Source organism: Acipenser ruthenus, chromosome 32, assembly GCF_902713425.1.
Source record: "Acipenser ruthenus chromosome 32, fAciRut3.2 maternal haplotype, whole genome shotgun sequence".
Classification (NCBI taxonomy): Eukaryota; Metazoa; Chordata; class Actinopteri; order Acipenseriformes; family Acipenseridae; genus Acipenser; species Acipenser ruthenus.
In genome coordinates, this window is record NC_081220.1 from 14,640,949 (window position 1) to 14,657,409 (window position 16,461).

A 16,461-nucleotide genomic window follows, 5' to 3' on the forward strand; every position below is an offset into this window, starting at 1 on the left:
TTCGCCTCTCCACTACAGAGCTGGCTATTTGAACGGTAAGACGTTGGTCTTTGACCCGAGAGGTTAGCGGTTGCTGCCCCTCGCCTCTCCATTCAGTCCAAAGAGCACTTGACTCTCTTTGCATAGAGAACAGGATGTGGGGCCGCAGTGATTTATAAGGCTGTAATCACACAGAGGGGTCCTGGGGACGTGACAAACCACAAGAACCCGCATGGTGCCAGTTTTTTTTTTTTTCTTCCTTCTCGCAGTGGACACGCCCCGCAGGCGTGATTGGCCGGGCTCCCACGAGTTTAGAATCCCAGCTGAGCCAATCAAAGCTCCTTAGCAGCAACTCCCTAGCAACACAAATCTTCTAAGAAAAAAAAACAAAAAACGAAGCTGAGCGGAGCGCCAGACTGGAGATCCGAATAGAAGGAACAGAATTAAATCTTCAAAGCTTCGGTCATTTTTGCAATTAACAAACTAAAATTAAAGAGAGAAACTGTGCAATTAATTGCGACCTTGGGATCTTGATGGGTTGAGGGGGGTTTGCTCTTGTTTTTATTTCTCTATCAGAACCCCTTGAAGGAATTATTCATTATACTGCAACAATCATTCTCCACACAGACCCAGGCTGGCACGGAGGGGGGGGGGGGGAGGGAGGGAGGGGGGGGTACGAATGAATCGCTTTTTGTCGTGTGTTGGTGATTGAAGAAGAACAGCAGTCTATTCAGATAACACAATGGCAGAGATTTATTTCAAGGACCCCCAGATTGCAATTTGCCGCATTCTTCTAAAGAGCGTTTTCGACTCCTATTTTTTTTTTTTGGTTTGTTTTTTTCCTCTCTCTGCTTGTTTCCAGTTCTTCTAGTGATAACAGCCTGGCTCTCCCATTCCCAGGTAATTGCACTCCAGAGAAGAAGAAGAAAAAGATTTTTGTTTGGCACAGTGTGGGGCGTAATTGATTAGCGGTTGATTGCATCACGAATGCGGACGCTGTGTATTTCATCGTGTCAGCTGTACAGTCTTCAACTTACCCTGGAAAAACCATAGAAAAGCATAGGGAAGCATTGTAAAGCACAGAGAGGTCTGGTAAAGCATAGGGAAGCATTGTAAAGCACAGAGAGGTGTGGTAAAGCATAGGGAAGCATTGTAAAGCACAGAGAGGTCTGGTAAAGCATAGGCAAGCATTGTAAAGCACAGAGAGGTCTGGTAAAGCATAGGGAAGCATTGTAAAGCACAGAGAGGTCTGGTAAAGCATAGGGAAGCATTGTAAAGCACAGAGATGTGTGATAAAGCATAGGGATGCATTGTAAAGCACAGAGAGGTCTGGTAAAGCATAGGGAAGCATTGTAAAGCACAGAGAGGTCTGGTAAAGCATAGGCAAGCATTATAAAGCACAGAGAGGTCTGGTAAAGCATAGGGAAGCATTGTAAAGCACAGAGAGGTCTGGTAAAGCATAGGGAAGCATTGTAAAGCACAGAGAGGTCTGGTAAAGCATAGGGAAGCATTGTAAAGCACAGAGAGGTCTGGTAAAGCATAGGGAAGCATTGTAAAGCACAGAGAAGCATTGTAAAGAAACCTTTGTGAAGCTCCTCTCTCCTGGTTGCAGTGGCCCCTTGTTGATGGTTGAGCTCCTTCGTCCTGTCGCAGGTAGGCAGGTGTGCTCAGGTGTGCTCAGGTGAACGGATTCAGGTAAAGTGACCTGAAATGTGATGTCGTAGGTATAGCCCTGTGAGGTGCGATAACAATGAGGAGGGGGGAGGGAGGAGGGGGAGGGAGGCACGGGTTTCAGGTATCGGTACCACAGCATCCTTGAGAGTTGCCATGGCGACTGTTGTCCTCAGTTACAGTGAACCCACATGGGGCTTAACTTTCCAGGAAGGCACGTATTTATAATTGCAAAATATACCAACATACATTTATATTATATATATATATATATATATATATATATATAGAGAGAGAGAGAGAGAGAGAGAGAGAGAGAGAGAGAGAGAGAGAGAGAGAGAGAGAGAGAGAATGATCTAGGGTGCTGTAGCACACACAATATTGAATTTGCATTTAATTTATGCTCGTTTTGTTTAGTTTTATTGTTTTCTTTCTTTTCACAGCCGACACGTTAACTTTCCCAGAAGTACTCAGTTTTCTCCTTTTCTTTTCAGAAAACGGATTAAAACTGCATTCATAAGCGATGCCATGTTGTGCTGCATCTGGGGTGTCACCTTACACCCGTCCTGAACAGTGTGTGCTGACACAGAGCACAGCGATCAACACACAGACTAGCAGAGCTGTGCGTCATTATCTCAGAGCCCCGGAGACCAGGGGCGGATTACTATTACTATTATTATTATTACTATTATTATTATTAATGAGTCATTCAGCAGACGCTGTCATCCAAACAGACTTACAGAGACTAGGGGGGTGAACTATGCATCATTAACAACCTATTTACCTGCTTTTTATTTGGATTTGAAACATAAGTTAAACGTAGTGTTTTTTCTTTGTTTTGTTTGAGGTGAAAAAAGAAAAACGCGTGTGCGTGTTGTTGCCAGCGAACTGAGCCCACCAACCCCACGGCACAGCCACGTGACCCAGGCCACTAATGAGACCCCACGAGACGCCGCGCCACGAAATCCCCTCGAAGCAGAGCAGCGAGTAAACAGCTCGGGCTGAGACAGGACAGACCTTACACGAGGGCCCCATAGTAACAACACAGTGTGAGCCAGCACAGTGACAGCATGGGAAAGCATAGGCAAGCATTGTGAAGCACACAGAGGTCTGGTAAAGCATAGGGAAGCATTGTAAAGCACAGAGAGGTCTGGTAAAGCATAGGGAAGCACTGTAAAGCACAGAGAGGGATGGTAAAGCATAGGCAAGCATTGTAAAGCACAGAGAGGTCTGGTAAAGCATAGGGAAGCATTGTAAAGCACAGAGAGGTCTGGTAAAGCATAGGGAAGCATTGTAAAGCACAGAGAGGTCTGGTAAAGCACAGAGAGGTCTGGTAAAGCATAGGGAAGCATTGTAAAGCACAGAGCGGTCTGGTAAAGCATAGGGAAGCATTGTAAAGCACAGAGAGGTCTGGTAAAGCATAGGGAAGCATTGTAAAGCACAGAGAGGTCTGGTAAAGCATAGGGAAGCATTGTAAAGCACAGAGAGGTCTGGTAAAGCATAGGGAAGCATTGTAAAGCACAGAGAGGTCTGGTAAAGCATAGGGAAGCATTGTAAAGCACAGAGAGGTCTGGTAAAGCATAGGGAAGCATTGTAAAGCACAGAGAGGTCTGGTAAAGCATAGGGGAGCACATGAACACCCATTTCCCCGTACAGAATATTAGCGTGTACGTTTTCATGTGCTTTTTCCGCACGCATTCTTAAACAGACACCGCCCCACAGCGCAGAGGCGCGGCTCCCCATCCCCATTGGAAATGAAGAGGCATGCTGAGACACACACCGAGCAGCGTTCCACTCCATTAAACAACTAACCACACGAGCTAAAGCAACGGGATACTGTATTAAACACACACGCATCACACAGAGAGCCCTCGAGGGAGCGCTAATGCAAAACTGAAAACACCGAGGAACACTGCAACCTCACCCTATAGAATGAACTCCCTCAGCTTCATAGAGTCCAATGAAAGCTGCTGAATAATGTTCCCTTGTTAACATATTGAATTCCACCCCCTCTATATAGAATGAACTCCCTCAGCTTCATATAGTCCAATGAAAGCTGCTGAATAATGTTCCCTTGTTAACATATTGAATTCCACCCCCTCTATATAGAATGAACTCCCTCAGCTTCATAGAGTCCAATGAAAGCTGCTGAATAATGTTCCCTTGTTAACATATTGAATTCCACCCCCTCTATATAGAATGAACTCCCTCAGCTTCATATAGTCCAATGAAAGCTGCTGAATAATGTTCCCTTGTTAACATATTGAATTCCACCCCCTCTATATAGAATGAACTCCCTCAGCTTCATAGAGTCCAGTGAAAGCTGCTGAATAATGTTCCCTTGTTAACATATTGAATTCCACCTCCTCTCTATAGAATGAACTCCCTCAGCTTCATAGAGTCCAATGAAAGCTGCTGAATAATGTTCCCTTGTTAACATATTGAATTCCACCTCCTCTATATAGAATGAACTCCCTCAGCTTCATAGAGTCCAATGAAAGCTGCTGAATAATGTTCCCTTGTTAACATATTGAATTCCACCCCCTCTACATAGAATGAACTCCCTCAGCTTCATAGAGTCCAATGAAAGCTGCTGAATAATGTTCCCTTGTTAACATATTGAATTCCACCCCCTCTATATAGAATGAACTCCCTCAGCTTCATAGAGTCCAATGAAAGCTGCTGAATAATGTTCCCTTGTTAACATATTGAATTCTACACTCTCTATATAGAATGAACTCCCTCAGCTTCATAGAGTCCAGTGAAAGCTGCTGAATAATGTTCCCTTGTTAACATATTGAATTCCACCCCCTCTATATAGAATGAACTCCCTCAGCTTCATAGAGTCCAATGAAAGCTGCTGAATAATGTTCCCTTGTTAACATATTGAATTCCACACCCATCGCTTTTTAAAGTTTTCCCCATATATACTTCACAACAAACCTGACAAATTGAAAGATGTGACATTTGGTGTATATTTTTTTGTTTGAATTCTGTCTCAGTTCTACAGTTCGGGGTGATGCTGTGTAAGTAAGCGAGTCTGTCCTCACAATGTAAACGGTTTGTATTTCTGCTTCCTACTCCTCCAGCTTCTTCACAATTCTCCCAGGAAGGGCGGGGTCCGTAAAATACTCTAGGAAAATAAATAAATAAATAAATAAACATTGTATATAGCCGTCAATTGATACTTTACCAAGAAATAATAAATTACCCCCAGTCCTGGGGTTCAGAGCTCCCCTCAATGAAGTCTAATATTATTATTATTATTATTATTATTATTATTATTATTATTATTTCTTACCTGCAGCAAATTCCCGAATATCGCCGGGCCGTTTTAAAAGGATTTCTCTAGAAAAAAAATCAAAATACAAAATAAAATAATCGTGTTAAACTTTGTACAAGTAATATAAATTAGAAACAGCCTAGAGTCTTTCAAACATATACATATACATATATATATATAGATGAAGCTGAGGGAGTTCATTCTATATAGAGGGGGTGGAATTCAATATGTTAACAAGGGAACATTATTCAGCAGCTTTCATTGGACTCTATGAAGCTGAGGGAGTTCATTCTATATAGAGGGTGTGGAATTCAATATGTTAACAAGGGAACATTATTCAGCAGCTTTCATTGGACTCTATGAAGCTGAGGGAGTTCATTCTATATAGAGGGGGTGGAATTCAATATGTTAACAAGGGAACATTATTCAGCAGCTTTCATTGGACTCTATGAAGCTGAGGGAGTTCATTCTATATAGAGGGTGTGGAATTCAATATGTTAACAAGGGAACATTATTCAGCAGCTTTCGTTGGACTCTATGAAGTTGAGGGAGTTCATTCTATATAGAGGGGGTGGAATTCAATATGTTAACAAGGGAACATTATTCAGCAGCTTTCATTGGACTCTATGAAGCTGAGGGAGTTCATTCTATATAGAGGGGGTGGAATTCAATATGTTAACAAGGGAACATTATTCAGCAGCTTTCACTGGACTCTATGAAGCTGAGGGAGTTCATTCTATATAGAGGGTGTGGAATTCAATATGTTAACAACGGAACATTATTCAGCAGCTTTCATTGGACTCTATGAAGCTGAGGGAGTTCATTCTATATAGAGGGGGTGGAATTCAATATGTTAACAAGGGAACATTATTCAGCAGCTTTCATTGGACTCTATGAAGCTGAGGGAGTTCATTCTGTATAGAGGGGGTGGAATTCAATATGTTAACAAGGGAACATTATTCAGCAGCTTTCATTGGACTCTATGAAGCTGAGGGAGTTCATTTTATATAGAGGGTGTGGAATTCAATATGTTAACAAGGGAACATTATTCAGCAGCTTTCATTGGACTCTATGAAGCTGAGGGAGTTCATTCTATATAGAGGGGGTGGAATTCAATATGTTAACAAGGGAACATTATTCAGCAGCTTTCATTGGACTCTATGAAGCTGAGGGAGTTCATTCTATATAGAGGGGGTGTAATTCAATATGTTAACAAGGGAACATTATTCAGCAGCTTTCATTGGACTCTATGAAGCTGAGGGAGTTCATTCTATATAGAGGGGGTGGAATTCAATATGTTAACAAGGGAACATTATTCAGCAGCTTTCATTGGACTCTATGAAGCTGAGGGAGTTCATTCTATATAGAGGGGGTGGAATTCAATATGTTAACAAGGGAACATTATTCAGCAGCTTTCATTGGACTCTATGAAGCTGAGGGAGTTCATTCTATATAGAGGGGGTGGAATTCAATATGTTAACAAGGGAACATTATTCAGCAGCTTTCATTGGACTCTATGAAGCTGAGGGAGTTCATTCTATATAGAGGGGGTGGAATTCAATATGTTAACAAGGGAACATTATTCAGCAGCTTTCATTGGACTCTATGAAGCTGAGGGAGTTCATTCTATATAGAGGGGGTGGAATTCAATATGTTAACAAGGGAACATTATTCAGCAGCTTTCACTGGACTCTATGAAGCTGAGGGAGTTCATTCTATATAGAGGGGGTGGAATTCAATATGTTAACAAGGGAACATTATTCAGCAGCTTTCACTGGACTCTATGAAGCTGAGGGAGTTCATTCTATATAGAGGGGGTGGAATTCAATATGTTAACAAGGGAACATTATTCAGCAGCTTTCATTGGACTCTGTGAAGCTGAGGGAGTTCATTCTATATAGAGGGGGTGGAATTCAATATGTTAACAAGGGAACATTATTCAGCAGCTTTCATTGGACTCTATGAAGCTGAGGGAGTTCATTCTATATAGAGGGGGTGGAATTCAATATGTTAACAAGGGAACATTATTCAGCAGCTTTCATTGGACTCTATGAAGCTGAGGGAGTTCATTCTATATAGAGGGGGTGGAATTCAATATGTTAACAAGGGAACATTATTCAGCAGCTTTCACTGGACTCTATGAAGCTGAGGGAGTTCATTCTATATAGAGGGGGTGGAATTCAATATGTTAACAAGGGAACATTATTCAGCAGCTTTCATTGGACTCTATGAAGCTGAATCAGTTCATCTAGTCCGCATTTTATTTTAGTCCACTTGATTAACTATAAAGCACTCCATTCATCCCTTATTTATTTATTTTTTTAAATTATTAATATAATATTTACCTCAGAAATTCGCCCAATATCATTTCAACTTCCGGATGCGACCGGAGGTATTTTTCGTTAGCAATGCGAGTATTGATCTGTAAAATAAATAACAAAATAAAAAAAAATCTAAATAAATAAATAATAAACTGTGTTTACAATATCTTTTTATGTATTTCTTTTTTTTGGTACAAATTGAAACATTACGTGTTAGCTTGGTCGTGCCCGCCCTTTCGCTTTCAGGATTCGTCGTTATTTCTGCCAATCATGGAATCCCCGCCTTGTGATTGGAGATTGGAAACCACTGCTAAAATCTAACTGGTTTGCAGTACTGTCAATCAGCCCATTCCGGTTCCTAATTGGTCATAGTCAACGGGTTGTGTTTTAAATATATATTTACCGTATTTTCCGTCTTTTCTTTTTGTTACCTTAAATTGTTTGAGTTTCTCCTGCTGTTCCGAACTCAAAGCGCCGATATCGAGAGCCTCTAACCCGCTTTTCTGAGACATTTCGGTTTCTAAGCAGTGTGATCTGAAACGACGCTCCACCAAACACCGGTTGCTGCGGGAAACTTTTGTGATCTAGCAACCGTTGCCACTGGAAACCGCGTCACGAGGGGGCGTGTTTTATAGGATTATATTCTGATGGTCCTTGCACGCCACCTGGTGGAATAAACAGTTATTGCATCAATTATTGCAAAATTGTATTTTGTAATTGACGGTCATTTAAAAATTATTATTATTATTATTTGTTTATTTAGCAGTGGCCTTTATCCAAGGCGATTTACAGAGACTAGGGTGTGTGAGCTATGCATCAGCTGCAGAGTCACTTACAACTACGTCTCACCCGAAAGACGGAGCACAAGGAGGTGAAGTGACTTGCTCAGGGTCACACAGTGAGTCAGTGGCTGAAGTGGGATTTGAACCGGGGAGCTCCTGGTTACAAGCCCGATTCTTTAACCACTGGACCACACAGCCTCCTATTTCTGTCTTTGTAACAAATTATGTTGATTACATGTACACGTATGATGTCTAATATAGGTGCGTAAGATAGTAATGTTTTATTTCTGTGGTATTCAGCCGGTATTTCATTAGGAATTTGCTTCCATTATTTTAAACTGTTATCTACAAATCATACATACATTTTGTGTCGTGTTTCTTTGAGGGGGTGCGGAAGACACACCCCCGGAGTATCGCACAGGTATATCCGACTCAAACAGGTGCGTCAAGCATCGAGAGTTCAGCGCGGAGTTACAGAGAGCGAGAGAGAGGTAGGGCTGATTCTTATAAAGAATATATATATATATATATATATATATATATATATATATATATATATATAGACGACTGCGCGTCCTCTTCCCTGTGCCGGTGTATTTAACCCTTATTTCTGATTTCGTGTTGTTGTTTTTTTAAGAAACGCGCACTCCCCTGACATGCAGTCCATCAACGAACTGTTGCTCAGCAAAGTGAACGAGGCACGGAAGGTAAGAACGGGGGAAAAAAATTAACTTGAGAAATATCCCCCTCTCTTCCTCTCACCCTCCCTCCTCTCCCTCTTTCTCTCAGCCGACTGTCTGGGGCACTCTAGGCACCATCAGACCCTTCCCGAACTTCGACCCTGAAATGGACGCCGTGAATCTTGTAGCTGCGATCAAGTCTAAAGGTAACGGTTTTGATGATGCGGAGTTCACCCCCCAGTCTCTCCAAGTCGCTCTGGATAAAAGCGTCTGCTAAATGACTAATTAATAACAATAATCTCATATTAACTGTCAAGCCTCCTGGAGTGGAATAATGACCCCCCAGGACTGAGACTGATTGATTGATTGGACACTCCTGGGCTAAGGTATTTATTTTCATTGGTAAAATAAAAAGCAATTCATTACAATTTCTCTCTCTTTCTCGCTGCTTTTCTGACCCAGATACCGGCGCCATTGTGCAAATTCTCACAAACCGGAGCAGCACCCAGAGACAGCTGATAGCCAGGCTGTACAGAACCACAGCCGCGCAGGTACGCTCCCTGGCAGCGCAGCGTGCAGAATCGCCCTCAATGCATTCAGACAGCCTTTTTTTCTTTTTTCTTGGAAGTTATGTAAAGCAGTTTTTTCAGTTCATGTTCCGCTATCGAAATAATCTGGTTTTGAGCTACTTATTGAAGTTGCTTTGGCGTTTTATTTATTTATACGGCAGACTCCTTTATCCCAGGCGACTCACACAGGTGTTACAGGGCAGCACAGGGTTACAATGCAAGCTTCATATTTAAATACAGTGTAGTTTACAGTCAGTGCAAATAATAACACTACTAGAATACAATATGAACTAGGATGCTATGTATAATAATAACACTACTAGAATACAATATGAACTAGGATGCTATGTATAATAATAACACTGCTAGAATACAATATGAACTAGGATGCTGTGTATAATAATAACACTACTAGAATACAATATGAACTAGGATGCTATGTATAATAATAACACTACTAGAATACAATATGAACTAGGATGCTGTGTATAATAATAACACTACTAGAATACAATCTGAACTAGGATGCTGTGTATAATAATAACACTACTAGAATACAATATGAACTAGGATGCTATGTATAATAATAACACTACTAGAATACAATGTGAACTAGGATGCTATGTATAATAATAACACTATTAGAATACAATCTGAACTAGGATGCTATGTATTATAATAACACTACTAGAATACAATATGAACTAGGATGCTATGTATAATAATAACACTACTAGAATACAATATGAACTAGGATGCTATGTATAATAATAACACTACTAGAATACAATATGAACTAGGATGCTCTGTATAATAATAACACTACTAGAATACAATATGAACTAGGATGCTCTGTATAATAATAACACTACTAGAATACAATATGAACTAGGATGCTATGTATAATAATAACACTACTAGAATACAATATGAACTAGGATGCTATGTATAATAATAACACTACTAGAATACAATATGAACTAGGATGCTGTGTATAATAATAACACTACTAGAATACAATATGAACTAGGATGCTCTGTATAATAATAACACTACTAGAATACAATCTGAACTAGGATGCTGTGTATAATAATAACACTTCTAGAATACAATATTAACTAGGATGCAGCCAGTTAGGATCACAGCAAGTTATATCTACGGTGACATGTTAGCAGTGCAATAGTGCAAGGATAGCGCATCAGCTGAGGATCCAGTAACGAGGTTCATGGGATTAAGGCATACCCGAAGCTCCTGTCTCTCAGAGTATTGAACCGCAGGCAGGTTTTGAAGGAGCTCATTGCTCACACTTCTCTCGAAACGTTCCCTCTCTCTCTCTCTCGCAGGACCTGCTCTCAGACCTGCAGGGGGCGCTGTCGGGGGACCTCAAGTCGGTGATCGTGGGGCTCATGAGGACCCCGTCCCGCTTCGACGCCACGGAGCTCCGCAGGGCGCTCAAGGTCAGCGGGGTTCAGAGTTCAGACATTTAAAAAAAAAAAAAACGCGCGTGTTAAACTGAACCTCCCAAACCACTGACCACTGTCCAAGACCGGTCTGTCTCTCGGACTGTGTGTCTGCACAGAGTGACTCTGACTGTCTGCACAGAGTGACTCTGAGTCTGCACAGAGTGACTCTGACTGTCTGCACAAGCAGGGAATCTGTCTGTCTGTGTCTGCACAAGCAGTGAATCGGTCTGTCTGTCTGCACAGAGTGTGAATCTGTCTGTCTGTCTGTCTGTCTGTCTGTCTGTCTGCAGGGCATTGGCACAGATGAAGACACTTTGATTGAGATCCTCTGCACGCGAGACAACAAGCAGCTGCATGAGATCATCACAGCGTACAAACAGGGTAGGGGTCATCTATACAAGCACTGTCTGCATTAACACACAGCTATACAAGCACTGTGCATCAACACACACAGCTATACAAGCACTGTGCATTAACACACAGCTATACAAGCACTGTGCATCAACACACAGCTATACAAGCACACCACCGCAGAGCCACTGTCTGTCTGTCTGCATTGCCATTGAAGATCATTTAGGGTACAGCTAGCACACTGTGGTCTCATTCTTCCCTGTCGGCCACATGTAAAGAGATGAGGTGACTGATCAGATAAAGTAAATCTATACACATCGCTGACAGCTGAAGCTGGCTGCACCAGTCCAACAGGAAGCGAGGCAGGAAAACAAACAAACTGCATCCTGTTTAAAAAGAGCACATCCTGATGGGAGAGCGAGAGAGAGAGAGAGAGAGAGAGAGAGAGAGATTTTCCCAGGCACGTCATATTTTTGTATTGACTCTTTTTCGCTTCACCGGTAGAATTCAACAGAGATCTGGAGCAGGATATCGCTGACGACACTAGCAAAGACTTCCAGAGACTTCTGCTGGCATTAGCCAAGGTAAAGAGGGATGGAACTTGGCAGCAGTGTGGAGTAGTGGTTAGGGGATCTGGACTCTTGACCGGAGGGTTGTGGGTTCAATCCCAGGTGGGGTATGTAAAAATAATGTGATATCTTATAACAATTGTAAGTCACCCTGGATAAGGGTGTCTGCTAAGAAATAAATAATAATAATAATAACTAAACAACTGGAAGAGTCCCGCAGTAAAAGCACAGTCAAGTGTAATAAATCACAGAGAGGTGTGGTAAAGCATAGGGAAGCATTGTAAAGCACAGAGAGGTCTGGTAAAGCATAGGGAAGCATTGTAAAGCACAGAGAGTTCTGGTAAAGCATAGGGAAGCATTGTAAAGCACAGAGAGGTCTGGTAAAGCATAGGGAAGCATTGTAAAGCACAGAGAGGTCTGGTAAAGCATAGGGAAGCATTGTAAAGCACAGAGAGGTCTGGTAAAGCATAGGGAAGCATTGTAAAGCACAGAGAGGTCTGGTAAAGCATAGGGAAGCATTGTAAAGCACAGAGAGGTCTGGTAAAGCATAGGGAAGCATTGTAAAGCACAGAGAGGTGTGGTAAAGCATAGGGAAGCATTGTAAAGCACAGAGGTGTGGTAAAGCATAGGGAAGCATTGTAAAGCACAGAGAGGTCTGGTAAAGCATAGGGAAGCATTGTAAAGCACAGAGAGGTGTGGTAAAGCATAGGGAAGCATTGTAAAGCACAGAGGTGTGGTAAAGCATAGGGAAGCATTGTAAAGCACAGAGAGGTCTGGTAAAGCATAGGGAAGCATTGTAAAGCACAGAGAGGTCTGGTAAAGCACAGGGAAGCATTGTAAAGCACAGAGAGGTCTGGTAAAGCATAGGGAAGCATTGTAAAGCACAGAGAGGTCTGGTAAAGCATAGGGAAACATTGTAAAGCACAGAGAGGTCTGGTAAAGCAGTAAAGTGAGCGTTTCTAAGGGCTGCCTGCTTGTGAAACCCCCGCTTCACGGCTGTCTTGCTTTTCAAACAGGGAACGAGAGAAAACAACACGGACTGGATTGACTACAGGCTGATTGATCACGATGCCAAGGTGAGAGCCATCACCTACCGAACAGACTGAAAGAATTCAAATTCAAATGAGATTGATTTAACCAGGACAGAACCCTGCAGATACACGGTCGCGTGCAAATGTATTAAGAACACCTCAAGATTTGTCATTTGCAGTATTATTATTAATGAGTCATTTAAGAAACGCTTTTTTATCCCCAAAAGCGACTTACAGAGACTAGGAGGGTGAACTCTGCTTCATCAACAACTGCTGCTGCTGCTGCTGCAGAGTCACTTCCAATAGGAGCTCGTTTGTTTGACGTCTCATCCGAAGGACGGAGCACAAGGAGGTGAAGTGACTTGCTCAGGGCCACACACACACACACGCGCACACAAGCACACGCACACGCACACGCACACACAGGGAGTCAGTGGCTGAGCCGGGATTTCATACACACAGCCAATCAGAACCACATTAGCACTGTGGGAGTGTTCAGATGCATTGGCACGCGGCTGCATGTAGAGGATATTTTCTACAGGCAGAAGTTTGAGGTTTTTTTTTTTTTTTTAAAAGCCATGGGGTTGAGGGGGTAACAAGTGTGTTATCCGATTCCCCAGACGCTGTACGAAGCAAAAGCAAACTCCAAGACCCCCAACCCGGACCCCTGGATCCAAATCCTGACCGAGCGCAGCACGGACCACCTGGACAGGGGTGCAGTATTTACAGGAAAGCCATAAATCATAGGGAAGCATTGTAAAGCACAGAGAGGTCTGCTAAAGCATATGGAAGCATTGTAAAGCACAGAGAGGTCTGGTAAGGCATAGGGAAGCATTGTAAAGCACAGAGAGGCCTGGTAAAGCATAGGGAAGCATTGTAAAGCACAGAGAGGCCTGGTAAAGCATAGGGAAGCATTGTAAAGCACAGAGAGGTCTGGTAAAGCATAGGGAAGCATTGTAAAGCACAGAGAGGTGTGGTAAAGCATAGGGAAGCATTGTAAAGCACAGAGAGGTGTGGTAAAGCATAGGGAAGCATTGTAAAGCACAGAGAGGTCTGGTAAAGCATAGGGAAGCATTGTAAAGCACAGAGAGGTCTGGTAAAGCATAGGGAAGCATTGTAAAGCACAGAGAGGTCTGGTAAAGCATAGGGAAGCATTGTAAAGCACAGAGAGGCCTGGTAAAGCATAGGGAAGCATTGTAAAGCACAGAGAGGCCTGGTAAAGCATAGGGAAGCATTGTAAAGCACAGAGAGGTCTGGTAAAGCATAGGGAAGCATTGTAAAGCACAGAGAGGTGTGGTAAAGCATAGGGAAGCATTGTAAAGCACAGAGAGGTGTGGTAAAGCATAGGGAAGCATTGTAAAGCACAGAGAGGTGTGGTAAAGCATAGGGAAGCATTGTAAAGCACAGAGAGGTCTGGTAAAGCATAGGGAAGCATTGTAAAGCACAGGGAGGGATGTTGAAGCACAGTTAGTTGTTTTTAATGTCATTGTATAAATGGCAGTATGGCACTGTAGGGAGCACTCGGCTTTACCTCGTGCCTCAACTCCCCCAGAGCGCTGCTTTACCGTGTGGGGGTAACGCCCCACACACCGTGAACAAACCTCTACAACACAACCCTTCTCTCTCTCTCTCCCCCCCCTCTCAGTGTTCCAGAAATACATAGATTACAGCAGTGAGGAGATTGAGAAAACCATCCAGACCGACTTCTCCGGAGACCTGGGCAACGCACTGCTCTCCCTGGGTGAGAAAACCAGTCTGTCTGTCTGTCTGTCTGTGTACTAGATAACAAATTTATTCCATGTATAAAGCTGAGGGAACACGAAGCCATCGCTCTGAGGTTTGGAGTCTGGTTTCAGGGCGCTGCGAGGCACACCAGGCAGGGAGACTTGGGGGCTTGACACAGCAAACCTCAAACTAGGTCTCCCGGGGGTCTCCTGGAACCAGCTTTCAAACCACATGTTCCTGAAAGTTTGGAATGCAGTTGAACTGCGTGATTAATTTGAAGTTTGGAATGCAGTTGAACTGCGTGATTAATTTGAAGTTTGGAATGCAGTTGAACTGCGTGATTAATTTGAAGTTTGGAATGCAGTTGAACTGCGTGATTAATTTGAAGTTTGGAATGCAGTTGAACTGTTTGATTAATTTGAAGTTTGGAATGCAGTTGAACTGTTTGATTAATTTGAAGTTTGGAATGCAGTTGAACTGTTTGATTAATTTGAAGTTTGGAATGCAGTTTAACTGGTTTGTTTTATTTGAAGTCTCTGCGATTCAGAACACTCCCCTCTACCTGGCTGGAAATCTCCAGGAGGCCATGAAGGTAAACAGGATACAGAACTGTTCAAGCACTCAATAGTCTCACATTTAGAAATGTAATAAAATGCAGTGAGCAGCGTTTCCTCCCCGTCTCCCGCAGGGGTCGAGGGCCGCGTCCCTCATCCGAATCCTGGTGTCCCGCAGCGAGACGACCTACTCAGCATCCGGGTCGAGTACCGCAAGAAATACGGAGTCTCTCTGTACACAGCGCTGCAGGTGTGTGTGTGTGTGTGTACACAGCGCTACAGGTGTGTGTGTGTGTCTGTACACAGCGCTACAGGTGTGTGTGTGTGTGTGTACACAGCGCTACAGGTGTGTGTGTGTACACAGCGCTACAGGTGTGTGTGTGTACACAGCGCTACAGGTGTGTGTGTGTACACAGCGCTACAGGTGTGTGTGTGTACACAGCGCTACAGGTGTGTGTGTCTGTACACAGCACTACAGGTGTGTGTGTCTGTACGCAGCGCTACAGGGGTGTGTGTGTGTGTGTGTGTGTACACAGCGCTACAGATGTGTGTGTGTGTGTACACAGCGATACAGGTGAGGGAAGAGGGGCCGTGTGTGTGTCTCTCTCTCTCTCATTAAAAAAAAAAACAAAGTGCTTCCTACCTGCTGTTCTAAACTCTAGTCAGCTTCCATTTCTGCTGCTCTTCTCTCGGTGCTGGATTTTGAAGGCATGTCTTGTGTTTCGATAACATACTGGCGCCAGGCTGGTTCTGAAACCCCCGGACAGCGGGCAGAGCTGGGGCGGGTCTGGCCCTCGCCCTCGTGTGTGTCCGAAGCAGGAATCTGAGCCCAGCTGATCTCCGTGTTCTTGTTCTGGGTCCACAGGGAGAAGCGAAGGGGGACTACCTGAAGGCATTGCTGGCACTGTGTCGGGCTGAAGACCTTTGAGAAATGGAACCCCAATCCTCAACCCCAGCCTCCTGCCACCGCAAACCTGCTTCACGCAGACCCCATCGTTCTACTCTCCTTTTCAGAACGTGACTCTAAAACAGGATATTAAAGCTGTCTGAAATGAATAGAGGGTGTTGTAGTCTTTATCTTTTACAGAAGAAATGTACAGAGCCATGCTGGACTATACAGCTAACCCTGCTCACTGCAACTGGACTATACAGCTAACCCTGCTCACTGCGACTGGACTATACTATACAGCTAACCCTGCTCACTGTGACTGGACTATACAGCTAACCCTGCTCACTGCGACTGGACTATACAGCTAACCCTGCTCACTGTGACTGCTGGACTATACAGCTAACCCTGCTCACTGCGACTGGACTATACAGCTAACCCTGCTCACTGTGACTGCTGGACTGTACAGCTAACCCTGCTCACTGTGACTGGACTATACAGCTAACCCTGCTCACTGTGACTGCTGGACTGTACAGCTAACCCTGCTCACTGTGACTGGACTATACAGCTAACCCTGCTCACTGTGACTGGACTATA

The 16,461-nt window shown here is 43.4% G+C and overlaps 3 protein-coding genes across 6 annotated transcripts in view; 1 reads left to right on the plus strand and 2 right to left on the minus strand.

Annotated features, from left to right (window-relative positions):
- The window catches only part of LOC117395505 (otoancorin), a 24,990-nt gene extending 20,269 nt beyond the window's left edge, over window positions 1–4,721 (minus strand). The window contains exon 1 of one of the 2 annotated variants that reach the window (XM_059006263.1): window positions 4,594–4,721. The gene's annotated coding sequence lies outside the window, so the exon portion shown is untranslated. Of the gene's footprint in view, window positions 1–1,561; window positions 1,694–4,593 lie in introns of those variants that run through there. The other variant, XM_059006262.1, reaches the window with a different exon arrangement.
- Window positions 4,648–8,468, minus strand: si:dkey-71b5.6 (uncharacterized protein LOC100294632 homolog). The gene is made up of 5 exons (XM_059006267.1): window positions 8,399–8,468; window positions 7,686–7,919; window positions 7,279–7,355; window positions 4,952–4,998; window positions 4,648–4,783 (listed from the first exon to the last, which is right to left on the minus strand). Exons 2-5 carry the CDS (start codon window positions 7,764–7,766, stop codon window positions 4,728–4,730), a joined length of 261 nt encoding a protein of 86 aa, XP_058862250.1. The 5' UTR covers window positions 7,767–7,919; window positions 8,399–8,468; the 3' UTR covers window positions 4,648–4,727.
- Window positions 8,447–16,034, plus strand: LOC117965132 (annexin A2-like). Of its 3 annotated transcripts, none has more exons than XM_059006264.1 (13): window positions 8,447–8,527; window positions 8,674–8,743; window positions 8,826–8,922; window positions 9,179–9,267; window positions 10,629–10,742; window positions 11,039–11,129; window positions 11,604–11,683; window positions 12,685–12,744; window positions 13,320–13,413; window positions 14,345–14,440; window positions 14,958–15,016; window positions 15,090–15,228; window positions 15,844–16,034. In XM_059006264.1, exons 2-13 carry the CDS (start codon window positions 8,693–8,695, stop codon window positions 15,894–15,896), a joined length of 1,023 nt encoding a protein of 340 aa, XP_058862247.1. In that variant the 5' UTR covers window positions 8,447–8,527; window positions 8,674–8,692; the 3' UTR covers window positions 15,897–16,034. The 3 variants fall into 3 exon arrangements, with proteins under 3 accessions (XP_058862247.1, XP_058862248.1, XP_058862249.1); XM_059006265.1 differs by having other exon boundaries at window positions 15,113–15,228; XM_059006266.1 differs by lacking the exon at window positions 14,958–15,016 and having other exon boundaries at window positions 15,113–15,228.
- The last annotated feature ends 427 nt before the right edge of the window (window positions 16,035–16,461 follow it).

What these genes read in the sequence shown, in the direction of transcription:
- si:dkey-71b5.6 (XM_059006267.1), bottom strand. Translation starts at nt 7,766, where the DNA reads ATGTCTCAGAAAAGCGGGTTAGAGGCTCTCGATATCGGCGCTTTGAGT. An exon ending in AGAAACTCAAACAATTTAAG is followed by an intron (nt 7,356 to 7,685) that starts GTAACAAAAAGA and finishes TTTATTTTACAG; the next exon opens with ATCAATACTCGCATTGCTAA. An exon ending in TATTCGGGAATTTGCTGCAG is followed by an intron (nt 4,784 to 4,951) that starts GTAAGAAATAAT and finishes TTATTTTCCTAG; the next exon opens with AGTATTTTACGGACCCCGCC.
- LOC117965132 (XM_059006264.1), top strand. Translation starts at nt 8,693, where the DNA reads ATGCAGTCCATCAACGAACTGTTGCTCAGCAAAGTGAACGAGGCACGG. An exon ending in CATCACAGCGTACAAACAGG is followed by an intron (nt 11,130 to 11,603) that starts GTAGGGGTCATC and finishes CTTCACCGGTAG; the next exon opens with AATTCAACAGAGATCTGGAG. An exon ending in TGATTGATCACGATGCCAAG is followed by an intron (nt 12,745 to 13,319) that starts GTGAGAGCCATC and finishes CCGATTCCCCAG; the next exon opens with ACGCTGTACGAAGCAAAAGC.